Here is a 27,840-nt window from a genome sequence, read left to right on the forward strand (position 1 = left end):
GCCATATTTTTAAGATGAGAGGAGAAAGATGTAAAACTTACATGAGGGTAATTTTTTTACACAGTGTAGTTCATGTGTGGAATAAACTGCCAGAGAAAGTGATGGGTGCAGGTACAGTTACAACATTTAAAAGACATTTGGATAAGTTCGTGAATAGAAAAGGGTTGGGGGGATATAGGCTAAGCACAGGTAGCTTAGTTTGGGCACATAGTTGACGCGGACTGGTTGAACTAAAGCATCTCTCTCCATTCTCTATGATTCTGTGACTGTATGAGTGAGCGAAGATGTTGCAGGCATTAGTGAGAGTGGTAGAGCAGGAGTGGGAGGTTGGTACAGTAGCAGAGACAGAGTGAGCATCAGGCACCAGAGAGAAATTGTTGACATTTATGCTGGGGGAGTGGAGAAGGTTTTCCTATAGTGCTGGGAATTAGATCATTACCTTCTTCCAACAGTGTTGAATTGAATTGAATTGAATTAGATTTATTGGCACATGTACTCACATGAGTGCAGTGAAACATTTACAAGTCACCACTTATGGCACCATCTTTGGTACAAAGGTACCTAGGTACAGAATCTTAGGTACAAAACAGAAGCAAAAGGAAAACAAAGTTTAAAAAGTTGAACATTACAGTTCTTATTTAAAAAAAAGAGCAAAGAAACAGTTAACAGTTCAACACCACAATCCAAATGTACTTGGCCATGCTGGCTTGCATTCCTCACAAGGCCGCGATTTTCCTCACTTTGGGTTCGACCTTGTGCCCGCTGCTGCCCAGACTGCCTGCTGTTACTGCCTTGCAGCCTATTCCTGTTACCGCTGCAGCCTCAGGCTGGCTGTTCCCACTCTCAATTCTGTCCTCCCTGTGCTGCCTGCTCCTGCTCTCGCCACTGAGCACAACGGGCTGCCTGTTTCCACACTGCCACTAGAGTCCTGCTGTGGTCATGCTTCAGGCCCCCAGCCACTTCCACACTCTGGACCTCGAAGAAGTCACAATGCTGCTGCTGACCACCAGAGTTCTTTCTGGGCACACCAGCCTGGTGGCTGAATGACAAAGCCCCCAGCTGCTGCTGTCACCGCCACTGCCTCCACAACGGAGCTCCCTCCAGAAGGTAAGTTGAGAAAAGAAAATCTAAAAACCTATGGAAGGAAAAGAGCGAGAGTAGAAGAAAGAAAGGCAGTCGGAGTCCAATTTAGGAGCCATCCTTCACCGCCATTTTGAAATGTTGGACATTCCTCCAGTATCTGAGACTACGTTTACCCAGCAACCTGTCTGCATCGCAGGGTGCTGATTTCGCCTTGTTTTCCGAGTCTGGGGCAAATGTCAGAAACCGTACACTATAGCTCTGAACTGACAGTGTTTGCCTGGGTATACAACAGGCTTTTAAAAAGAGAGGGAGGGCAAGGGATACTGATGAATTCTGGGATATCTGCTAAATGGAGTAATTCTGGGAATAGCATGTGGTAAGATGGGGGCCAGAATTGGACTTGACGGGTACCATAAATATGGGGTAGGCGGTTAATTATGCAAGTTTGATAACATATAGTGAGAAATCTCATAAGGTTTTAGGGTGGAAATTCTTCCAAAAAAATTGGTATAAGCTAAAATAATATAAAATTCAATTCTCTGATGTTCTCTGCAATCTGTTGCACCCCATCCTATCTTAGTTTTCCTCTCGGTTGTTGTTGCTGCTCTGGAAGAGATATAGTCAGATATTTGAGAAGCAGCAAAACTAAGAGAAGAAGCCTAAGAGAGATGAAAACTGAAAGAATTATGGATATTGTAAATCAGAAATAAAAACAGAAGTTGCTGGAAAAGCTCAGCAGATCTGGCAGCATCTGTGAAGAGAAATCAAAGTTAACATTTTGGGTTCAGTGACCCTTCCTCAGAATTGATGGTAGCTAGGAAAATGTTGGTTTATATTCAGAAGATAGGGTATGGGAAAGCGGAAAGGAATAAATGATGTGTAGAGCCCAAAGAGAGAGAGAAGAAAGTTGGACAGACAAAGGCGTTGAAAACAATCTGGCTGGGAGAGTTAATAGCTGTTACTGGAGACTGTTAGTGGCTAACAATAGGTAGTGTGTAATGGCAAATAATGTGATAATAAGGTCAGGTGTGTGTGGTAGAGGGCTAGGACATGTTGGAGTTCAGGCCCAAAAATTATTGAACTCAATATTATGTCTGGGGGACTGCAGGGGCCCCAAGCGGAAAATGAGGTGGTGTTCTTCCAGCTTGCACTGAGCTTCACAAGTGCAATGCAGCAAGCCTAAGGAGAAAGTGAGGACTGCAGATGCTAGAGATCAGAGTAATTGACTTAGAGAAAGTGAGGATAGTACAAAGATGTTGGCCAGGGAACAGGGTGGTGTGATAAGGTGGCGGGCAACTGGAAGCTGAGGGTCTTTTTTGCAGGCAGAACATGAATGTTCTGCGTAGCAATTACCCAGTCTATGCATTGTATCCCCATTGTAGAGGAGACTGCATTGCTAACAGCAAATGCAGTAGCCTAGATTGTATGAAGTGCAGGCAAAGTGCTACTTCACCTGGAAGGTGTGTTTGGGTCCTTGCATACTGAGGAGGTAGGAGGTAAATGGGCAGCTATTACACTTTTGCAGTTGCAGTCACAATATACTGATACTGTGCAGATGGCTCAAATTGAAAGCTTACCAAAGGCTGCAAATGCACAGATTATTGAAACATGAAAGGAACTGGCTGAACAAATCCTCCATAACATAAATCAATTAAAGAAAGATGTTGCTGATGCCACACTAAAGACATTTCTAATTATTGGTGTTGCTTGGTTATTCTGAAACAGTGGCTGGATATTATGTATGGTTGGGGAAGAAACTGTTGATAATGTATTTGTAGTACTAGGTGTGGGTTTGAGATGAATCTGTGTATGATATTGGTAGAAAAGTGATGATAACAATATGTGTGTGTGATGTAGGGAATGAGCGGCTGACAAGAATGTATTTATGGTGTTGGGGGAGAGGGGCTGATTAACTGTTGTTTTGGGTGGGAGAGGTTGACCATGATACATGTCGAGTGCTGGGGGAGTAGAGGCTGATTACAATGTGCGTATGCTGTTAGTGGTGAGGGACTGATTACAACGTATATGTTGTGTTAGTGGGGAAGGGGCTAATTACAATGGCCTGAATCTGATAAAATTTGGCTGTCAGTTTTATTCCAAGAAGGTTTCTCTCCAGAAGACCAAGCAAGTGTTTCAATCATCCAAAACTTGCTTCATCAACTACCTACCATTAGGTAGGCATTGCTAATGTCTGATGTTAGCCTGATTTTACCACTTGTCATAGCCATTAATACTCATCACTGCTGCGATCCTTGGTGATGGCACCATCTTTAAAAGATTCTGTGCACTGGATAAGTTCTATCAGTTGCACAGTTCATGATGTTTGCCTTATATATGACAAAGGCTAATTGCCACCCTGCTGTGTGGACAATGACTTTGAGATCCTGGTGGATTGGGTGATGCAGAGGAGGTCTGTTCTCTTCTCCCAGAAATGGCAATGCAACCAGACTTGTCTAATGTTGCGGGTAAAAAATGAGGTCTGCAGATGCTGGAGATCACAGCTGAAAATGTGTTGCTGGTTAAAGCACAGCAGGTTAGGCAGCATCTCAGGAATAGGGAATTCGACGTTTCGAGCATAAGCCCTTCATCAGGAATCCTGATGAAGGGCTTATGCTCGAAATGTCGAATTCCCTATTCCTGAGATGCTGCCTAACCTGCTGTGCTTTAACCAGCAACACATTTTCAGCTTGTCTAATGTTGCCACCAGTACAGTTGTCTCGAGGAATGCTCACTAGTGTAGAAAGAATGTTACCAGGCTCATTGTGCCTATCTATTCTTGGTTACCTCACATTCACCCTATAACTTCTGCTGCACCAACCTCATCAAAAATCATACTCGACCACTCTCAGTGCTGTATGCAATATCATTTCCCACTTGCTCTAAAGCACCTAATTCTCCCTCACACTATTAATCCTGCATGGCCTCTAGGTGATGTGGTGCCTGACTTCTAGCTCCTCACTCCCTACAAGAAGAGGATCCTGACCCTGACAACCCTGAGGTACTGGCTGACTATGCCCACCCTCTGATATCAGAGGCTGCCATTGAGTTACTGTGCTGGGTCCCTGTCCAAAGGGTGCCACCCTTAACTTGACTGAGGAGTACTCCCCTTTGAATTGAGAGGTGGCTATTTGGTTGGAACACATGCATTGTATTTACCTGTAAGCTGCTGACACATGGTCCGGGTGTGAGATTAACAGAGAATAGTGCAGCATACAATATGATTAACCTCTTGACTGATTACTACAGATAACAGTGTTAAGTTGCCTGGTTTTATGTCTGTGCTATCAGCAAGGGAAGACAAAGGTACTGAAGTTCTGAAGAATGGTCATTGTACTCACAACATTAATACTGTTTTCTCTTCACAAATGCCTCCAGACCTGCTGAATTTTTCCAACAATTTCTATTTTTGTTCATTTCAGTTCTCCAGTGTCCACTGTTCTTTGTTTTATTTATGTCAAAAGTACTGTGAGCCTGGTCACTTTGGCTTAGGGGGCAAAGCATGAAAAGGCAAGTAAAGGCATGGCACGGATGCTGTGACCGTCAAGATGGGTTGAAAATGAGTGAGCACTCAAGGAATAAGCAAATAGTCTGAGATGTAACCTGTAACTTTCTGTGAACTAGGTAGTGCTTGTTGAAGCGTGCAGAGTGTCCTTGCAGCACTTTGCAATGATAGCTACTAGTGTGCCTAAAAGTGTAAGTGGTTTGAATATGTGTAATTAAGGTGCAGAGAGGTTGGTACGTTTTAGATGCCAGAGTCCACGGAAATGGGGTGAATGCATCCTTTGCCCATGGAGCATCTTCTGAGATGTTGACGCTGGATGTCCAAGATAGACACAGGAGAAGCAAAGCTACAAAGTGCTTTCACCAGGTTCTACTCTGACTTCTATACTGGAAATTCTCAGCATCTGCTTGCTAGTAGTAGATTAGCAACCTGCATTGTAATGAGGTGAGATAAGACAATAATGAGTGAGATAATGAAAAATATGTTTGTTAATAGACCTCTCACCTCTTTTGAGTGAGAATCTCATCTTGACATCCAGGACTGTGTTGGAAAATGTGACTTGTAGCTCCCAACTTTGAGAAAGGCCTCATTAAACTTCTCAAGCAATGCTCCCAAAGTTTTCATCTTTGCCCATGCCATTTGTAGCTTGATGTCATTCTACCCAATATGTTTGTAGTTCCATGAAGCTAAAGAAATAATGTTTGTTTTATATTTTAGATGAGATACTGCTTAGAATTAAATTAATTCATGATTGGTTGTCAGGTTTTCAATTGGATACCCCTCTCTAGATTCATAATTTGATAAGTTTGACTCATTCAAAATCAACTGCATTACTTCACATTATTACATGATCCCAATTTAGAAAGAGAGTAAAATATTGAAAGTGACAAGATTCAATAGCATTGTATGTATTCAGTCTTTGGCATTTGAGCCATCAAATTGCTGTCATTGGAGAGAGACAACCAGTAGTGCTTTACTGTGAGGGTCACCACATTTCAGGCAAGGGCAGAGATTGAGAAAGCGAGTCCTTCATGATAACCTCAGCCAATGCAGGAACTTGAACCCATGCTGTTGGCGTCACATATCAGCCATCCAGCCAACTGACGTAATGCCCTACTCTCCATTTCCAGGAAACTTATCCTGTGAAACCTCATGAGACGCCTTTTCCCAAACTCTGAGGAAATCTTCATAAAAGCCAATATGACTTCCAATCAAACCAATGGACATGATCTTCACTACTCGACCATTTCAAGAGAAATCCCAGATACAAGACCAACCATTCTACATGGACTTCATTGATCTGACTGAAGCTTTTTACTCAGTCAGTTGGGAAGTCTTTTTTGCCTTGTGGGATGTAGATGTTGCTGGCTGGCCAGCATTTATTGTCCGTCCCTAGCTGCCCAGCTGTGGAAAACTATCTTCTTGAACTGCTGCAGTCCATGTGTTGTGTATCCTGTCTGCAATGCCCTTTGGGAGAGAATTTTAGGATTTTGCCCTAGTGACAATGAAGGAATGGTGATATATTTTCAGATGAGTGACTTGGACGGGAAATTGCAGATGGTAATGTGCTTATGTATCTGCTGCCCTTGTCCTTCTAGGTGGAAGTGGTTGTGGGTTTAGAAGGTGCTGTATAAGGTATTTGGTGAATTTCTGCAGTGCATCTCATAGATAGTACACACTGCTGCAACTGAATATCAAAGTGGATGTTTGTGGATGTGGTGCCAATCAAGTTGGCTGCTTTGTCCTGAATCATGGCAAGTTTCTTAAGTGTTATTGGAGCTGCACTCATCCAGGCAAGTGGGGAGTATTCCATCACACTTCCAACTTATGTCTTGCAGATGATGGACAGGCTTTGAGGAATCAAGAAGTGAGTTACTCACCGCAGTATTCATTGGGTCTGACCTGCTCTTGTAGCCACTGTGTTTATGTGGTGAGTCCAGTTGAGTTTTTGGTCAATGATACTCATAGGAGTCGAGGATTTGGTGATGGTAACACCATTAAATGTGAAAGGGTGGTGGTTAGGCTGTTGTTTACTGGAGATGGCCATTATCTGGCATTTTTGTGGAATGACTGTTACTTGCCGCTGGTCAGCCCAAGCCTGGATTTGTCCAGATCTTGTTGCATTTGAACATGGATTGCTTCAATATCTGAGGAGTTGTGAATGGTGTTGAACCTTATGCAATCATCGGCAAACATCCCTTCTTCTGACCTTATGATAGAAGCAAGGTCATTGATGAAACAACTGAAGATGGTTGGGCACAGACACTACCCTGAGGAATTCCTGCAGAGATATCCTGAAGCTGAAATGACTGACCTCCAACAACCACAGCCATCTTCCTATGTGCTCTACCCATTGAAGTTGCCCCTGATGCCCATTGATTGCTCAGGCTCCTTAGTGCCACACTCGGTCAAATGTAGCCTCGATGTCTAGGGCTGTCATTCTTGTCTAATCTCTCAAATTCAGGTCTTTTGTCCATGTTCAAACCAAGCTGTATTGAGGTGAGGAGCTGGGTGGTCCTGGTGGAACCCAAACTGGGCATCACTCAACAGATTATTGCTGAGCAGGTGATTGCTTGATAGCACTGTTGATCACACCTTTCACCACTCTACTGATGATTGAGAGTAGACTGATGGGGCTGTATTTGGCCAGGTTGGATTTGAACTGCATTTTGTGTCCAGGATACACTTGAGCAATTTTCCTTATTGTTGGGTAGATGGCAGTGTTGTAACTGTACTGGAACAGCTTAGTTTGGGGAGCAGCAAGCTCTGGAGCATATGTCTTCAGTACTATTGCTGGACTGTTAAGAGGTCCTGTAGCCTTTGCAGATTCAGTGACTCCAACTATTTCTTGATATCATGTGGAATGAATCAAATTGGCTGAAGACTGGTATCTGATAATGGGGGACCATTGGAGGAAGCAAAGATGGATCATCCACTCAGCACCTCTGGCTGAAGATTGCTGTAAATGCTTCAGCCTCACCTTTTGTATCGATGTGCTGGACTTCTTCATCATTGGGGATACTTGTGGACTCTTCTCCTCCGGTGAGTTGTTTAATTGTCCCCCACCATTCACAACTGGATGTAGCGGGACTGCAGAGCTTAGATCTGATGCGTTGGGTGTGGAATTACTTAGCTCTGTCCATCACTTGATGCTTAGCTGTTGGTACACAAGTCATTTTGTTAGGTGTCCTCACCAGAGTGAGCCCTCATTTTTAGGTATACCTGGTGCTGTTCCTGGCATGCCCACCTGCAGTCTCCACTAAACCAGGGTCGATCTCCAGGTATGAAAGTGCTATGGTAGACTCTTCCAAGGGCTAGCTGTCCAGTGAAATTTCATCAACATCATCCATCTCCTCTACAACAAGACGTCAGCAATGGTCTTCACTGATGATAATGACAGAATCCTTTGAGGTCAAGACAGGAGTCAACCAGAGATGTGTCATCACGCCCATTGTTCTCTCCATCTTCATCTCCACCACTTTTCTTTTTATCAAGAGGAAACTTCCCAGTCGTATGGACATTGTCTGCAGAATGGACAGAAAATCTTTCACCCTTAACTGGTTCAAATCCAAGAAGAAAAAGACACTGACATTTCTTGTGGCATTTTAGCATGTGGACAACAATGCCATCTCTGCTGTTTCAGAACAGAATCTTGAAACTTCTCTTAATGCCTTTACAGAAGCATGCCGAAGAATTGATCTCAGCCTTATCCTCAAGAAGGCTCAATCCTTTTAGCAACTTGTCTTAGGTCAGGTTTCTTCTATTAAGATCAATGTGAAAATCCTCCCAAATGTGGAACATTTCCCTTTTCTGGGAAGTTACCTCTCATCTAAGGCTGACATTGTTATGGAGATTCAACATCGCAACCAATCTGTGAGCACCACCTTTGGATGCCTAAGGATGAGAGTTTTCACCGACTGTGACATCCATGCTGATACCAAGGCCCTTGAGTATAAGGCAGTCATCCTTCTGAGTCTTCGATACATCTCTGAAACTTGGACTATATATAGATGCCACCTCAACACCCTTACAAAATACTATCAAAGATGCTTGAGACAGATTCTCCATATCAGCTGGGAGATCAAGCATACTAACACCAGTGTTCTGAAGCAGCCAATAGCACCAGTATTGAGATCATGATCATTTGAAACCAACTCCACTGAACTGACAAAGTGCTTAGATGCCTGAGTTCCAACTGCCAAAGCAAATCTTCTTCGCTCAGCTCAGGAGAGGTACTCAAATGGTAGGAGAACAAATGACGCATTTCAAACACTTCTTGAAGACTTCTCTCAAGAAGTGCAATATAGATGTCAACACATGGGAGGACTTCATTCAAAAGAAACCAACTTGGAGAAATGCAGGACTTATACACTTAATGATAAGGTCCAAGGGAGTGTTGCTGAACAAAGAGACCTTGGAGTGCAGGTTCATAGCTTCTTGAAAGTGGAGTCGCAGGTAGATAGGATAGTGAAGAAGGCGTTTGGTATGCTTTCTTTTATTGGTCAGAGTTTTGAGTACAGGAGTTGGGAGGTCATGTTGCAACTGTACAGGACATTGGTTAGGCCACTGTTGGAATATTGAATGCAGTTCTGGTCTCCTTCCTATCGGAAAGGTGTTGCGAAACCTGAAAGGGTTCAGAAAAGATTTACAAGGATGTTGCCAGGGTTGGAGGATTTGAGCTAAAGGGAGATGCTGAACATGCTGGGGCTGTTTTCCCTGGAGCGTCAGAGGCTGAGGGGTGACCTTATAAAGGTTTATAAAATTAGGAGGGGCATAGATAGGATAAATAGACAAAGTCTTTTTCCTGGCGTCAGGGAGTGCAGAACTAGAGGGCATAGGTTTGGGATGAGAGGTGAAAGATGTAAAAGAGACCTACAGGGCAACTTTTTCACACAGAGGGTGGTATGTGTATGGAATGAACTGCCAGAGGATCTGGTGGAGGCTGGTACAATTGCAACATTTAAGAGGCATTTGGATGGGTATATGAATAGGAAGGGTTTGGAGGGATATGGGCTGGGTGCTGGCAGATGGGACTAGATTGGGTTGGGATATCTGGTTGGCTTGGACGGGTTGGACTGAAGGGTCTGTTTCTGTGCTGTACACCTTTATGATTCTGTGTACGGATGCAATTCTTCAAGAACAACTTTCAGCAAAAAGAAGTACCGTAAAGGAACTGGACAAAAGAATGCCAATAATCTCAAGGCCAAGGACCAATTCCACCTCCTAGAAAAACCTGCCAAATGTGTAGTCAGAGTTGCAGCTCCAAGATCAGGTTCAACAGCCACACAAGGACCCACAGAACCCATGACCAAAGACACAGAATTTCTTAGGTAGACATTCATACTCATTAGTGAGTTAATGCCAATGATTTGTGCCAACTTTTCTATCTAAAGAAGAAAACTGTAAAAAACTTTGACACAAATGTAAAAGACAATGTTACTACATGATTATATTTCCAATACAAGAATTGGTAGCTCCTGAAGACAAAAATATTGCCACTGACAATCAAAAAGTGGTGCACGAGAAGGACTCACAAAGTGCCATCAAAGAAAAACTTTGACCCCTGATCAGGATTCTTGGTGGAGGCTTGTAACCCAAACCAAACCCATAACCTTTAGTAATAACTTCCTGAAATTGGAAAGCCCCAAGAATGGAGTTGGGAATCTCAGAATAGGGGCCTGCCAACTGCTTTGAAGGGACTCCTGAGACATCCTAGCTCCATAAAAATTCAGGTTATAATACCTAATTCTGCTTTTAATCAACAGTGCAGCCAAGAAGTTGTACTGGAGTCTGCCAATAGTCTTGGAAATCCCAATCCTATTTTCTCAAAGAATTTTATAATGTTTAATGAATTATTTCATGCCCTGTCTGAAAACTGGTTGCTGAAAGCAAGATCGACAATGACATGCTCAGTGTGTTAATAGAAAAGCCATAATGGTTGTCCTTAGATTGTATTGTCTGAACTGCGGTAAAATGATGGTATGGGGTAAATTCCAAGATTTTTTAAATGATCTTGGTTTAATATGACGATTTATTAGTGTGTCTGCATGTGTCGCAGTGAAATGTCTTTCAAGTTTTCTTGCTGAATAATTTAAATAAATAACTGTAATGTTCTCAAATACTCACTATTAATGTGAACTAAATGTGTATACCAATGCAAGAGTGACAAATAATATTCAAACCATTCAGATAAACAATACAATGAGCTACTCACAGTCTTCTAAGCTGCCATTTGCCAATAATTTTATCCACATCATTAAAGCTGATTAGTTAAATTCCCACTAATATATACTTTGCAAAAACAACTATTGTACGACTAATTGTTTTTACTACACTCATAGGGTACTTCAACTGTGCAACATCACAACCATAGTTTATGATGTTCTCTGAATCATTTATTGATAAACTTTAAGTAGAATTTTTAAGGAATTATTAGTTTTTCACCTATATTTTGTTTTACTAATTACTACAGGACAAAGACTACTGTGTTATCACAGTACCTCATCTCATCCCAGAATTTCCTTTGCTAAAGGACTTTGTCCGTGTTGTGCCCTACAGCAAGACTACGTTATATCATGAGCTATATGTCACTCATCGCAAAGGCTTGTTAAAGTAAGGACCCTTCAAAAACCGATTTACTGTGCTTTCTTATTTTCTGAATAAGTAGGAAAATGTACCACTTGTTGTGCTGTTAAATCATAGTCCACAGGTTGTTACATGTGTGATTATTAGTGGATGTTGATCTCAAACAGGCCATCAGTTCACAGACTAAACTGGCCTCAAAATTTTGAAATAGGGAGATTAAAAAGAAGTTGGAGGTCTTGACCCTTACAAATGACCCCTGTTGGAAAATACACAGATTCAGAAGTTAGCTGATGCTAGGTTCGGCTTGCAGTAGTATCCTTTGCAATTAGAAAGCCTGTCTGTACTCACCATCTCAGCAGAGGAATGAAAGATCACCTCTTGACTGGCATGTCAGCCAACTGCCTGTGCACAAGGAACTGCATCCTAACTAGAGGCTGGTGTTTTCAAGATGGAAGGTGATAACATTAGAACAAAAATATCATTTTGAAGAATGATGAAATTTTGATTTGAAAATTAGCAGATTAGCTTGTGGTGCATTGAATTAATGTTGTGGTGTGGTAGAAAATAACTTGAATTTCAAACTTTTACAAATTGAGTTTATGATATCTGTAAAGCAATTAAGGGAACCAGTGTATCTGGGTCCCTGAAACCTGGTCTTATGGTTTATTCATGTGGCATATGTGGAATATTGAGAGTCTGTGGCCACCACCCCCTCACGCTTTCATCTCTCGATCTGGAAATTGTAAGTACAATGACATGAAAATGTTTTATTCAATGGAAAGTTTAAACCACTTAACACATTAGAGAAAAATGTTCTGATAAATTAATGTATAATCGGAAAACTGTGGATAATTGATATATCAAAGAAATTATATTTTTAGCAATATGGAATTTTTTTTACAATCAATCACAGAATTACAGTGCAAATAGAGGATGTTCCAACCATCAAGTCTGCACTGACCCTCTGAAAAGCATCCCCAAATCCACCCTATCCCTATATTTACCATGGCTAACCCACTCAGCCTGCACATCCCTGAACACTATCAGACAATCTAGCATGGTCAATCCACTTTGCCAGCAGATTTTTGAATTGTGGGAGGAAACTGAAGCACCTGACAGAAAGCCACACATAACTGGGGAGAATGTGCATTCTTCACACAAACAGTTACTCAAGGCTGGAATTGAACCCAGATCCCTAGTGCTGGAAGACAGGAGTGCCAACCACAGAGCAAACATGCTGTCCCCTTTCAATTGTTTTCAATCTTTCCTGCCTCTCCCAAATGCTGCATTGATTTATATTACAGTGCCATTACATCATTTGTTCAATTTCCACAATTTTTCTTGAAGCTACATAGACTTGCGATAAGTCTGATTGCAGGAAACTTGCAAATAAATTTGTGTTAAGTGTGGAGCTTCAAGATAGTCAAAGCTCCTACATAGCTTGCTTTGCCTGTGGATGTCCTCTCTGTCAAAAAATAAACAAATGAAAGCAATGATTATGTGAAAAATGTCTGTTTTTCAATTTGTTCAGACTTGCAATAACATGGGCTTGTACAGTAAAAGGCACTGAAAAATATTGGGAGTTAGCTCAAGGAAATCTTAGGTTTTTTTCGGCTTAACATGTTTTCTTCAGATGAGCCTGCCGTGTTTTCAATGCAGTCAAGCATATGTTTCATGTTTTTGTGCTGCTGTATTAAATTCTGGAGCATCTCTACGCCTTTATGGCTTTACCTATGGAAATGGGTGAATGTGTGGGTGGGCATTTTACAGATTCTCCACAGCCATCAATGTGTTAATCATCCTTTTCTTCCATGACACATTTTGTCTACTTCACTGATCCACACCCTAAAAGTGATGGTGGTCATCCAAGTAATTATCCTGACATTCACAAAGCATCATGACTTAGAGTCATAGAGTCATACAGCACAGAAACAGACTTTCACTACAACCCTTCCATGCCAACCATAATCCCAAACTAAACTAGTACTATCTGCCTACCCATATCCCTCCAAACATTTCTTATTCATGTACTTATCCAAATGTCTTTTAAACATTGTAACTGTACCCACATCCACTATTTCCTTTGGAAGTTTATTGCACACACAAACCATTCTCTGTGTAAAAAGGTGTCTCCTCGTGTCTCTTTTAAATCCTTCTCTCACCTTAAAAATATGCTCACTAGTCTTGAAATTCCCTCACCTTATGGAAAAGACACCTGACATTCACATATATACCACTCATGCCTTTATAGATCCCAATAAGGTCACCCCCTCAAACCAAAATTTCATCATTCTTCAAAATGATATTTTTGTTCTAATGTTCTCTATATTCCAGAGAAACAAGTCCCAGTTTATCCACCCTCTCCTTATACCTCAAACCCTCCATTCCCAGCAACATCCTTATAAATCTCTTCTGAAACCTCTCCAGCTTAATAATATCTCTCCTGTAACAGAGTGACCTGAACATGGACGCAGGACCTCAGAAGAGGCCTCACCAACATCCTGTATAATCTCAACATGACATCCTAATTCCTATACTCAAAGGTCTGAGCAATGATGGCAAGCTTACTAAATGCCTTCTTAATCACCCTATCTATTTGTGTTGTAAACTTCAAAGGATTATGTACCTGAACCCCTCGGTCTCTCTGTTCTACAATACTATCTAAGGCCCTATTTTTAATTGTATAATTCCTGCCCTTGTTTGTTTTATCAAAATGCAACATCTTGTATTTATCCAAATTAAACTCCACCTGTCACTCTTCAGCTCATTGTCCCAATTGATCAAGATGTCTTGTGATCGGAAATAACCTCCTTTATTGTCCATTATACCACCAATTTGGTGTCATCTGCAAACTGATTAATCATGCCTTCTTTACAGTCATATAAACAAAAGTAAACTCAGCGCCTAGTCACAGGCTTCCAGCCCGAAAAACAACCCTCCACCATCAGTCTCTGTCTCCTGCCATTAAATCAATTTTATATCCAGTTGGCAAGCTCACTCTAAATCCCATGTGATCTAACTACTAATTACTCTGCCATGTAGAATCTTATCAAAGGCTTTACTGAGGTTCAAGTAAATAAAGTCTACCGTTCTGCCCTCATCAATCTTCTTGGTTACATCCTCAAAACAAAAATCAATCAAGTTGGTAAGACATGATTTCTCTTGCACAAAACTATGCTGACTATCCCCTATCATTCCTTGGTTCTCCAAATGTATATAAATCCCACCTTTTAGAATCACTTCCAACAATGTACCCACTACCAAAGTCTGACTTACAGGTCTATAGTTCCCAGGCTTCTCCTTATATCCTTTTTTAAACGAAAGCACAGCATCAGCCACTCTCTATGCTTTTGGCACCTCACCTGAGTTATAGATGATAAAATATCTCTGCAAGGGGCCCCAGAATTTCCTCCCCAACTTCCCACAACGTCCTGGGATATATCAGGTCTTTATATTTTCTAAGACTTCCAGCAGTTCCTCTTCTGTAATGTGAACTGTTTTCAAAACATCCTTGATTTCTTTAGCCTCCACTTTTTTCTCAATAGTAAAAACTGACGTGAAATATTCACTTAATATCTCTCCCATCTCCTGAAGTTCAACACAAAGATGGCCTCTTTGATCTTTAAGGGGTCTTTCTCTCTCTCTCTCTCTCTCTCTCTCTAGTTGATGCTTGCTCTTGAGTTACTTATATTCTTCGGGTTATTCTTAACCTTAATACCCAAGGCTATCTCTTTTTCTCTCTTTGCCTTCCTGATCTCCCTCTTAAGAATGCCCCTACACTCTTTTTATTGTTTAAGAGGTTCATTTGACCCCAATTTCTGTATCTAAATATGATTCTTCTATACTCGTGACTTCTTGGGCTCTAATATCAGAAGAAGCAGCACTGGTCAATTCTGGAAAAGTACCAACTCGTCCATGCCGACCAGATATCCTGTACTGATCTAGTTCCATTTGCCAGTGATTGGCCCATATCCCTCTAAACCCTTCCTATTCAGGTACTCGCCTCCACCACTTCCTCTGGTAGCTCATTCCACTTACTGCAGAATTACCAGCCTCTGACCTACTTTAAAAGCCATGGTGTTTATATAGCTAGACCTATTGAAGATTGTCGTTGTCTCACACTTGGAGTCATAGAGACATAGATATGTACAGCATAGAAACAGCATCTTGTCCAGGCCGACCAGCTATTCTAAGTTAATTTAGTGCCATTTGCCAGCATTTGGCCCATATCCCTGTAAACTCTTTCTATTCATATACCCATCCGTTGCCTTTCAAATGTTGTAATTGTACCAGCCTCCAGCATTTCTTCTGACAGCTCATTCTATACACACACCACTCTCTGTGTAAAACGTTACCCCTCAGGTCCCTTTTAAATCTTTCCTCTCTCACTTTAAATGTATGCCCTCTAGTTTTGAACTCCTCTACCTTTGAAAAAAATTCCTTGGCTATTCATCCTATCTCTGCACCTTGTGATTTTATAAACCTCGATAAGGTCACACCACAGCCTCTGATGCTCCAGGTGAAAAGAGTCCCAACCAATCCATGGAGCAGGATAGCCGACATCAGGATATTCCTGATGAAGGGCTTCTGCCCAAAACATCAATATTCCTGCTCCTTGAATGCTGCCTGACCTGCTGTGCTTTTCAAGCACCACACTAATCTTGACTCTGATCTCCAGCATCTGCAGTCCTTACTTTCGCCTCCCAACCAATCCAGCATCTCCTTAGAACGCAAACTCGGCAGCATCTATACCATCTCAAGTTTAACAACAACCGTCCCAGAGCAGGGTGACCAGAATTGTATGCAGTATTCTAGAAGTGACCTCACCAATGCCTTGTATAGCCGCAACATGATATCTCAAATGTCTTCTCAAGCTATTGCAGGGCAAAAATTAAACATTAAAGCCATAAGAGAAAGAGGTGACAGCTAAAAAATATTTATTGATCCAATTAATGTGTAACTGGTAGGGTAAAGTAACATGATTGTCTTTTCTTGTATCTTAATCAACAAATACTTAGAAATTGTAAATTTTTTGTTCCCCAGATCCTTTGTGGTACGACTCGCAACACAAAATGACACTGCAGGAATTGAAAGACTTGTAAAAGACCTTCATCTGGAGTTCAGTATTTTAAATACCTTGCATATTTACAATCAATCTCGCAGAGACCCAGTGAGTATTTGATTAGTTTGGCTTATGTTGTTGAGTTCCCTGTAAATTGTTTAATATATTAAGCAGGACAGTTTGTTATGTTTATCTTGAGTTTATGCAATTGAGTGTGACTGTAATGAAGAATGGTGAAGATTGTATCTCCTTTCCATTCTACAAGGTTCTGAACTGAAGGATGAACATGATAAACATTGAGCTTTTCAGATGATTCTGGGGAGGGCCAGAACATAATGCAACCAATGCACGAGGGGTAGTTTACATTGCTGATCAAGATGCCCATGTTATTGCAAGGTTCATTTAGATTTCATCAGTTCATCAGTTCACCCATCAGGCAAACAAAACACACTACCCCAGTCCAACACCCAAATTCACAAGTAATTTCCCCTTTTATGTGCCCCCATCTCTATTGCCTAAAACAAACTAATCCTACAAACAATGAGATATTTCTTTTCAAACATCAAAGCACCAGTTTAGTAGACAGGAGATCCGAGGTTCAGTTCCCAGTGGGCGCCTGCTTGGTGTGTTTGTGTTTATGGGCAGCACGGTGGCTCAGTAGTTAGCACTGCTGCCTCATCACACCAGGATCCCAGGTTTGGTTCCAGCCTCAGGCGACTTTCTGTGTGGAGTTTGCATATTCTCCTTGTGTCTGCGTGGGTTTCCTCTGGGTGCTCTGGTTTCCTCCCACAGTCCAAACATGTGCAGGCTAGGTGAATTGGCTATGCTAAATTGCCCGTAGTGTTAGATGCATTAGTCAGAGGGAAATGGGTCTGGGTGGGTGGATCAGCGATGATCATACTGAATGGCGGTGCAGGCTCGAAGGGCTGAATGGCCTACTCCTGCACCTATTGTCTATTGTCTGTTGTCTCTTCGGAGGGTCAGTGTGGATTGGTTGGGCCGGAGGGCCTATTTCCACACTGTAGGGAATCTAATTTAATCAATTTATGTCTTGCCATCCTTCATATGTATAAAGGTGACTTGCCAACCAACAACTAAAATAACAGGACAGAAAGTTGTGCAAATAAGTGTTCCTTACATGATTGAAAACTGAATTTTACCAATTGAAATGCTATGGCAATTTAAATTCATAACTCATCCTCTTCTTAGCATTTCTAATTGGTGTAACCGCCTGTGACTTCCACAGAAGTGGAAATAGGTTGTTCAAACCTCAGCTCTGATTGCTGTGATGCTTGTGGCCAATATCCCTGGCTTTTGCAGCTCTTGAAAACAGCCATTTGCACCCCTGGAAGAATTGCAGGGCAATTTTGACCCCTGGGACATAAGACAACATGTCGGGTACTGCGGACATGGCAACATTTCAAGATGGAATTGCACAGTCTGGTCCTCAGTTCCACGTTTCCTTCTGCCATCATTACTTTCTTATCCTACCCACTCTTCTGGGCTAGCAATGAACTGATGCAACTTGGTGTCAAAGAACAGTTTCAATAATCAGTTTTAAGTTGGAACTAACAGAGCAGAATTGTACCCGTCCATTGAAAAGACTGAAAGATATAAAGAATTGTAATATGGTGGTGATAGTAACTGGGAGTTGCACCATAACTAGATATTACCTAAGGTCTCCAGGTAAGTGGAATGAGATCATGCTGGAAAGTCACAGGAAGTAATTAAACCTTGTGAATTGGGCAGATGATGTAATGTTGCCAGGTCCTCTAATTTAAGAATAGGCTACCATGAACAATGTGGTTTAAAAGTATTGTCAGCTAAAACAAATCAGTGATGCAGGATGTCAATATAAGCTGCAGTAGCCAATATTGAAAAAGTGTGGATTGGTATAGAGCTTCAATTGAGCAAACAGTGGAAGTAATAATCAAATAAACTTGCCTAGCACAGCAAGGACACATAACTTGGGTGTGTTCCAGAGTTAGCACTTCTGTGTTCAGAGCAACAATATAGGAGAAGTGAACACTGGGTGAGCTTTTTACTATGAATTTTATTCACTCAGGCTTTAGCTCCAGGCCTTGGGCAGCAACAACCAAAGGGGCACCAGGATCATGATCCTTGAGAAGGAGAGGGTGATAATTGCACAAAGGGGCACCCAAAATCCATTTGTTTCCAGAGCATTGTTGCCTTCTAACTTCTTCAGGATTTACCAACAAAAGTTTACCTTCCTGAGCTTCACTGTCACCAAGGGATAACTGCCTTTATTAGTCGAGGCAAATAGTTTAAGAGCAAAGACATTATGCTGGAACTGCAGAAAATTGTTTCGGCAATGGTTAGAATAGAGTGTGTAGATCTGGAATCCACGTTATAGGAGTGAAGTGATTGCATTAGAGAGCTTACAGAGGAGATTTACCAGGATGTTGCCTGGGCTAGAGAGTTTTAGCTGTGAAGAGAAATTGGGTAAACAGAGGAGATTGATGGGAGGACATGAGTGAAATACATACAACTGTGAGGGGCTGACAGGAAGGAAACTGTTCAGTTTTGTGGAGAGTTCATTGACCAGGGGGCCAGTTGATTTAAGATAAGGGGTAGGAGATTTAGAGGGCAGGTGAGGAAAATCTTTTTAACTCAGAGGCTGATGGTAATCTGGAACTCACTACCTGTAAGACGGGTAGAAGCAAATAGCCTCAAAATATTTAAGAAGTATTTAGATAAAGGCTTAGGGATGGGTGTTTGAATAAGAAGGTTTAGAGGGCTATGGGCCAAATGAGATCAGATTCGATTGAGATGTCTGATTGGCATGGACAAGTTGGACTGAAGGGTCTGTTTCCATGCTATATGACTCTATGTGCACCAGGCACATAAGGCTACAGGCCAAGTGCTGGATGATGGGATTAGAATAGTTGGCTAGTTGTTTTTAACTGGTGCAGACTAAATGGGCTGAAGGACCTTTTTCTGTGCTGTAGCCTTCTATGACTTTACTGAGTTGCTTTGCAATACCCATCCCAGGCTTCCTTTCATCAAATTGGCTGGCATCTTTCTGGGGCAGGACTTTTTTTTTTGTGAATGAGTGATCAAATTCTTACCTCTAACTGACTAATGCTTCCCAACAAAATCACACTTGCTTTTTCAGTGGTGGGGTGGTAAAGCCTGCCACCTGAATAATTCTGCTCATTATATTCCATGCCAAGTTTCATTTCCATCTTTCTTTGTGAAGGTTTACTCAACAGCATCGGTATTTCACTAGAAACTACTTATGTAGTTTCAATGTTTATATGCTAGCTTCCACAAGATACTTTACACGGAATTAGCTCTTTCATGAGTATCCTCAATGGGTTGTCATCAATAGTATTTTTGTGTTCCTTAAACTTGTGTTGATGATTAATAAATCAGAATAACATTTTATAAATTTATATCACATACTGCTGAAGTAGATGCAGACATGTCCGCTTAGAATCCCTACAGTATGGAAGTAGGCCATTCAGCCCATCAAGTCCACACTGACCATCCGAAGAGCATTCCACCTAGACCCACCCCTCTATCCCATGTTTCCCATGGCTAATCCACCTAATCTGCACATCTATGTGAGGAAACACACACAGACATAGGGAGAATGTGCAAGCCCCAAACGGTCATCTGAGGCTAGAACTGAACCCAGGTCCCCAGTATTGTGAGGTAACAGTGCTAACCGTTGAGCTGCAGTGCTCTCTTCTTACAAGCAATTTTCTAGATAAGTCATTTCAATGTCTCTGTTTCCTCCATCTGCACAATTAGCCACATGATACTTACATTATTATATATGAAGCATTTATTAACGTTCCTTTGGTTTTTCTGGAACATAGTCCCATTGCTATTTTTCCGATTTCTTTTTCTGCAGACATAACTGTGTTTGCTGCATACAGTTTCATCACTATTCTGCTTGCTTTTGATCCTTCCATTACATTGATGCATATCTAATATATGGAATGTTCTGAAACATGGTAATCATTGAGTACTGTATTACTTGAGCACAGCAAAATGCCACATTTGTTCCATGAAGGTTGAAAGGACTGATGGTTCCCAAAGAACTCTTTTAAGGCAACAGATATCTGGTTCAATAATATCTTTCTCAGCAAAGTGAATGATAGTTTGGACCTGTCTGTCCATATAAGGAATTCTAGCATAATCTGGAAACCTTAATCGCTAGCGCTTACCATCAAGTCAATATTGTCAATGTTGTGCATATTTTATTCAAAGTCCATGACATACTTTGGACATATGAACTCATCATCCATTTTCCAAAAGACTTAAATTCTGGCCAAGTCTCAAAGGTGTTTAATAGTCATTTTTCATGTAGTTCTTAATCCAGGAAGTCTGTTTGAGATTCCAGACATTGGAATTCTTCTCAGAAAATGCCTTTCTTCTCATTTTTCTTTGCTTAACGAGCAAAGGCACCAATTACATATCTTACTTTTTTCATTGGTTCATATACCAACCTCTTTCATGAGTCAGTTTGTTCAAATTTCAACACATGAAAAATAATTATACCATGACAACTTCCATTTACTTTCTGGCATTTTCAACAATGGCTACTAAGATTTTGTTTTATGTCGAAAAGAAGAAAAAAGTTCTAACCTTTGCCATTAGGCAACCATCCCTTATTCTCAAATTAGAATTCATGTAGCCAGGTGGTGCAGCTAATCTTTACATTTACAAGTTTCATATTTATATAGTAGCACATTGTAATCAACAACCCTTCTTTCATCCTGCTCCTACACTTATAAGCACAGTTAAGCCTCAATGAATAGTCATCATCCAATTATAAATAGAACTCAAATAATATGCCAATAACATCAATAAAGTTTCAATATCTGAGTTGATGCATCATCTCCATTAATGGGTGGAATGGTAGCACAGTGGTTAGCACTGCTGCCTCACAACACCAGAGACCCAGGTTCAATTCCCGCCTCAGGCAACTGTCTGTGTCTGTGTGGGTTTCCTCCGGGTGCTCCGGTTTCCTCCCACGGTCCAAAAATGTGCAGGTTAGGTGAATTGGCCATGCTAAATTGCCCGTAGTGTTAGGTGAAGGGGTAAATGTAGGGGAATGGGTCTGGGTGGGTTGCTCTGCGGAGGGTCGGTGTGGACTTGTTGGGCTGAAGGGCTTGTTTCCACACTATAAGTAACCTAATCTTTTGCATCCTCAGTGTTGGTGACTTCCTTGGAAAACCAACAGTCATTCTTCTGCCTACTTCCGTGACACACTTGAGATGAAGTGGGAGTTTACAGATATTATTATTTGATCCTCTCCTTCCTCATTTCTCTCTTTGTTATCCTCTGTGTGTTTTTGTAGTCTTCCCAATCTTCTGATTTTCCAGTACTCTTGGCCACTTTATAGGCTCTCTCTTTTTCTTTGATAAATTTCCTGATTTCTTTTGTCAGCCATGGCTGACTAATCCACCCCCAGATAATCCTTCTTTTCTTTGGGATGAACCTCTGTACTGTATCCTTAATTACACCCAGAAACTCCTGCCATTGTTGCTGTACTGTATTCCCCTCTAGGCTCTGCTTCCAATCGATTTTCATCAATTAAACCAAAGAAGATCTGAATTGATACTGGAGCAGAGAGACCTCATGGTTCAAGTGCATAATTTTCTGAAGATAGTCTGACAAATTGAAATGGTTATTAAGTATGCTACAGAGCCCTTTGGTTTATTAATAGAGGCGTAGATTTTAGAAATGCAAGGACATAATGCGACACCTGTACAAATCGAAGATTACATTTTTAGTACTGTGTTCAATCTCAGCACATTATTTAAGGAAGGATTTTAAAGCCGTGTAGAGAGAGTTCAAAGGAAATTTAGTAGAATGAAACTAGGAAGGAGGAATTTCGGATACAAGGAAAGATTAGATAAAGTGGGCTTATCCTCCTTGGAGCAGAGACAATTAAGAGGTTATCGTATTGAGATGTTCAAAATTAAGAACAATGTTGATAAGATAAAGAAGAATATTACTTAGTATGTCAGTAACTAGGGGTCACAATATTAAGATTGTCAGAAAGAGATCCAGAAGTGAGGTGAGGAGAAATTTCTTTACTCAAAGAGTTGTTAGTATTGGGAATGTGCTGCCTGGAAGAGTATTCAAGGTGGATTCCATACGAGATTTCATGAGTGCTGATTATTGAAAGTGATTAACTTAGAGATAGGGCTGGAGGATGGGACTAGCTGGGTAGCTCTTTCAGCAGCCAGTAAAGACACAATACAGATTACTGGAGAAGCATATCAGGTCTTGTAGCATCTGTGTAGAGAAATCAGAATTAATGTTTCGGGTCCAGTGATCCTTCCTTAGACCAGCACAGACACAATGGGCTGAATGGTCTCCTGAACTATAAATTTCTATGATTCTACAACCTATGTTTTTTAAGAAACAACTTTTATTCAATCTATCACAAAGAATTGTGCTGGCCCCAATGTTTGAATTTGTGATCCAAAAGTTCTACTATGTTTTCAGTTTACTTACAGAGTGATTTACTTACAGATGTTAGCCATTCTCCATTTTATTTTTACTAGGATGGAACTCCAATTCAGGCAATTGTTGCTGAGGTTTTACAAGAAATTGTGGGAATTGCTATCATCAGGAATGAAGAGGTATCAATTAATTTATTACTTTATACAAATTTTGCTAGAAACACTTATTACCTGATTTTTTTAAAAAAACTTTCTAATGGGGTTCTTATGGTGCAGTGGGAGTGTCCCTACCTCTGAGCCAGGAGGCCTGGGTTCAAGTCCCATCTACCCCTGGGATGTCTGAAGAGGTTGATTAGAAAATATCTCTTTCAATTATCCAATGTCTTTTTTTAAACAGCACGGAGTATTGTTCCTACCTCTGGGCCAGGAGACCTGGCTTCAAGTCCTGTCTGCTCCAGAGGTGTGTAATAACATCTCTGAACAAAGTGACTACAGAAATAAATCCACCGTTTAGTCACTTAGGAATCAAAGCACATGTAATTATCAAAAAAAAACTAAACTGTCCAATGTGCAATTTTTAACCCACTGCCATTCTCAATTGGATGCAATTTGAATTATTCTACTCCTTATCCTTACTTCCCTATTACATGATGGGACATTGAGCTGACACAAATGTTTCGAAATCCAGTGGGTATCATAATATTTATGGAAAGTTACCATTTCGGCATAATCAGGACATACATTGAAGGAAACCCAACCATTATTGCACTACTAATAATCATGGAAGTACATGGGTGCAAATATATTGACAATGTCCAAATTCATTTCAATGAATAGACTTTGGATTATGGAAATGACAGGCCAACGTTTAAACTAAATAAAAACCGAAAGAACTGCGGATACTGTAAATCAGAAACAAAAGCAGAAATTGCTGAAAAAGCATCAACAGGTCTGGCAGCATCTGTGAAGAGAAATCAGAGTTAACTTTTTGGGTCGAGTGACCGTTCCTCAGAGCTCTTCACAGATGCTGCCAGATCTGAGCTTTACCAGCAATTTCTGTTGTTGGTGTTGTCAATTTTTAAACTAATGTGGCATGCATTTTGCATGTATGACTTGCAATATTTTATATTAGCCATTGCATCAAAAGCCTGAGTACACAATTTAAAGTTGACTTTAGCTGATTTTAACATTTTGGGATGGCTACGAGGCTATGGTAGATGATCTGGGATCTAGGAGACAGTGGGGACTGCAGATGCTGGAGATCAGAGTTGAAACGTGTGGTGCTGGTCAGGCAGCATCTGTGGAACAGGAGAGTCAGCCCTTCCAGTTTCCATTCCGTTGACATTAGGGGAATGGAAAATCAAGTGGGATCGACAATTGAGGGTGAATTCCACCAGTTTAACATCAATCCTATGCATAAGCATTATTAAAATTGTCACATACTACCTCAAATATATTGTTGTATCGTACATATCAGGAAGATGTTAGTAAATGTGCAGAATGGGGATATAATTGACAATGTATTACACATGCAATAAATATGAATTATAACTGCAAAATTTGAATCATAGCAAAGTTTTACGAATAGCTTATCAAATTCCAATGGCAGGTCAATTAGGTATTAGAAAAATACAGGCTTATAGTGTACATGGTAGCATTTTGGAATGGTTAGAAGATTAGCTGGCTAACAGGAAGCAGAAAGTAAATATAAATACGTCTTTTTTCTGTGGTGTACTATGGAGATCAGTGCTGGATGTTAACGGTTTACAATTTATATAAATGATTTAGATGAAGGATCAGAAGAAGAAGATATGATTGCAAAATTTGCTGACAATACAGGATAGATAGGAAAATAGATTGTGAAGGGCACATAAGAAGGTTATGTAAAGATATTGATAGGTTTATTGATTGGGAAAATATGTGGCCAATGGAAATGTGAAACTGTTCATTTTGGCCTGAAGAACGAAAAGTACATTAACTGGTAAAAGATTGCAGAGTTCTAAGGGATCTGGGTACATGCAAAATATTGGTCACCATATTTGAGGAAGGATATAAACACTTTGTGGGCAGTTCAGAGAAGGGTTATTTGACCTGAAATGAGGGCTTGTCTTATGAGGACAGGTTGTAGCGGCTAAATTAGCATCCACTGGAGTTTAAAAGAGTGAGAGCAAATTAGTTGAAACATAGAAAATCTTAAAGAGTCTTGACAGGATGGACATGGAAAGAATAGTTCTTCTTAAGGAAAAATCTGGAATTAGAGGTCACTATTTAAAAATCATGGATTGCCTATTTAAATAAAGTAATGTGTTTTTCTCTTAGAAGATCGTGAGCCTTTGGATCCCTCTGCCTGAAAAGATGATTGAAGCAAAGTCCTTGAATATTTTTAAGGCAGAGATAGGACAGGGCCCTCAAGTATTTTGAGTTTAGTTTAGAATCAGGTTTCAATTCAGAAGAACAGTTCCATACTCACAGAAGGCCAGGTTAGGTTTTGCAGTGTCTAAGCTATAAACATTTGTGCAGAAGTTTCAACCTGTCAAAGCTGAAAAAATGTTTAAGTTCAGGACTGGAAAAACTCTGTATACAACTAGCTCAGGAGGAATAAAAACTGAAAAGAGTTAGATTAGGAGCAACATTTCACTGGGTTTCAGTATCTTGGAAGGATATTCATGGGAAAAAGGTTGAATTTTATTTTTTCATTTTGCTGTTTGTGTTAAGACCGCAGTTCTTTGTTGCCCTATTAGAGCAAAGATATTATTAAACTGGAGAGGGTTCAGAAAAAAATTATCAGGATGTTGCTAGGAGGGCTTGAGTTATAAAATAGGCTGATTAGGCTTTTTTCACTGGAGCATAGGAGGTTGAGGGGTGACCTTACTGAGGTTTATAGACTCATGACGGACATAGACAAGATGAATAACAAAGGTTTCCCGAAAGTGTGGGAGTTCAAAGCTAGGGGGCATATTTTTAAGGTGAGAGGAGAAAGATTTATAAACGACATTTTTACACAGAGAGTGGTTTGTATGTAGAATGAACTGCCAGAGGAAGTGGAGGATGTGGGAACAATTACAGCATTGAAAAGACATTTGCTCAAGTACATGAATAGAAATGGTTTGGAGGGATATGGGCCAAATGCAGGTGGTGGGACTAGTTTACTTTGGGAACATGGTCAGCCAGGATGAGTTTGACCGATGAGTCTCTTTCGATGCTGTATGACTCTGTCACATACAGGTAGCACTTCTGTAATGTGATGGTTGCATTATTGTGCAACCCCGCATTATAGAAAAATCGCACTTTAGAAACAGTGCTTAAAGTGTTGGTGATGTAGTTACATTTCAGCCAGCACACATTTTAAAAGTTTGCTCTTTAGAAACAGGGTTCCCAATTTGTCAATTGTGTTACAGCAAATTCGCATTAATGAAATGCGCATTACAGCAGAGTGACCTGTGTATTTAATATATAAAACTTCATTTCTTTTTTTTGTTTATGTATTTGGATGCTTTTGTTAAAGAACATTGACAACCTGTTATGAATATGTTGAGTGTCTAACCACCACATTAACCAACTGCAAAATTAAATTTGCAATCTATCAAGCCAAGTTTTCCTCTACAATTTAATTTGTCCAGCGTTATCGCCTGAGATAATAACAAGATGTACAGAAGGTTTCCAAGGATAATGTCAAAATTACTAAGATAGATTGACTGCACTTGGGTTCTTCTTTCTTCAAAATTGATGGCTGAGAGGTGACCAAGTAGTGGCCTCTAAAACCAAGAAAGGTTTTGATAAAGTCTACATGTGGAAAACATGTTATGGGAAAGACTAAAACCAGGGACCATAAATACATAACTGTCACCAGTAAACCAACAAGAAATTCAGGATATGGACCAGGAGCTGGCAGGTGGGACTGGATTTAGTTGGGATATCAGGTCGGCATGGGCGAGTTGGATCGAAGGGTCTGTTTCCGTGCTGCATATCTCTATCACTCTATGACTCTATAAGCTTCATTATGCAGAGAATGGTACAAATATGGTTATTGCGCAAATCACATTGATGCATTTAAGAGGAAGCTAGATAAGCACATGAAAGAGAATGGACTGGAAGGAATGGCTGAGAACATTAGATGAAGCAAGGTGAAAAGTAGCTCATGTAGTGCACAGACATGTATCGCGTATTGGTCTATTTTTGTGTTGTAAATTCAAAACATTTTGAAGTAACTCTATTGTGTGCCATTTTGCATTAGGAAATTAACATCACATATGGTTTCAATATGTGTTAGAAGAATGAGCTAACTTTCATGGAGAAAGTGCAGTGCATCTATCATAAAGCTAATTTTTGTGAGGCTTTGCTCTATGGCCTTTCTTTGTCTCAGTGCTAGTAATGGTGCATTTCATGCAGACAATCTCTCAGTAGACGCATTTCAAATCTTCTCTCAAACATTAAATTGTTATCATTCAATTTAAAAATGTTCCTTATTTCTGCACTGGTTTAGATATTCTTTCTTATGTTCAGTGTGAATTTTATTCTCCTAGCAAATTGAATATATTCGTTCGCATTATAACATCGAAAACTTTATCTACTTCGACCATCACCAACGTGAAGAACATGGGCACCTCTATCACTTTGCTTTGAACCCAATTTTCCATCACTATACCAGACATTTTCTCAAAGAAATACTTCGGATTACTTTTAAGTCATGCCTGTACTACCCTGTTTACCCAAGATTATTACTTGATAAGGTAAAACAAAATTGTTGTTACATTTATCAGATATTGCAGTATTCCAGTTTTAAATGTATTATATGTACACCTTAATTTGTTAAAATATATATTTTATTGTTAACTATATGTACAGAAATTGTCAGCAAAATGTCAAGAATGTGCATTTATGAACTGCATGATTTATTATGCACAAATTTGTACATGGATCTTTGTAGTTGATTATGGTTTTAAATATTGACTTAGTACAAAATTAAATGTACCTAAATGAAAGATGTTTCTGATGATTTTTAAACTAAATATGGCTGATGTTTATTAAACAGACAAATCTTTTGTTTGGTAATTCTCATACATTGTTAGAATAATAAAACTTTTCATTTGCTTTTTTACAATTTCCATAGATACAACAATATGATTACTTATGATTCATATTTAGGCTTATTGGTACTAACC

General features: G+C 40.2%; 1 protein-coding gene across 1 annotated transcript in view; it reads left to right on the forward strand.

Moving 5' to 3' along the window:
• The window catches only part of cfap61 (cilia and flagella associated protein 61), a 236,030-nt gene that overhangs the window by 87,893 nt on the left and 120,297 nt on the right, over positions 1-27,840 (forward strand). Inside the window, exons 12-15 of the mRNA XM_060831159.1 lie at positions 11,058-11,197; positions 16,214-16,340; positions 22,781-22,858; positions 27,202-27,408. Of these exons, the coding sequence (XP_060687142.1) occupies positions 11,058-11,197; positions 16,214-16,340; positions 22,781-22,858; positions 27,202-27,408 (552 nt within the window). The remainder of the gene's footprint in view (positions 1-11,057; positions 11,198-16,213; positions 16,341-22,780; positions 22,859-27,201; positions 27,409-27,840) is intronic.

This window comes from Hemiscyllium ocellatum, chromosome 10 (genome assembly GCF_020745735.1).
Source record: "Hemiscyllium ocellatum isolate sHemOce1 chromosome 10, sHemOce1.pat.X.cur, whole genome shotgun sequence".
Lineage (NCBI taxonomy): Eukaryota > Metazoa > Chordata > Chondrichthyes > Orectolobiformes > Hemiscylliidae > Hemiscyllium > Hemiscyllium ocellatum.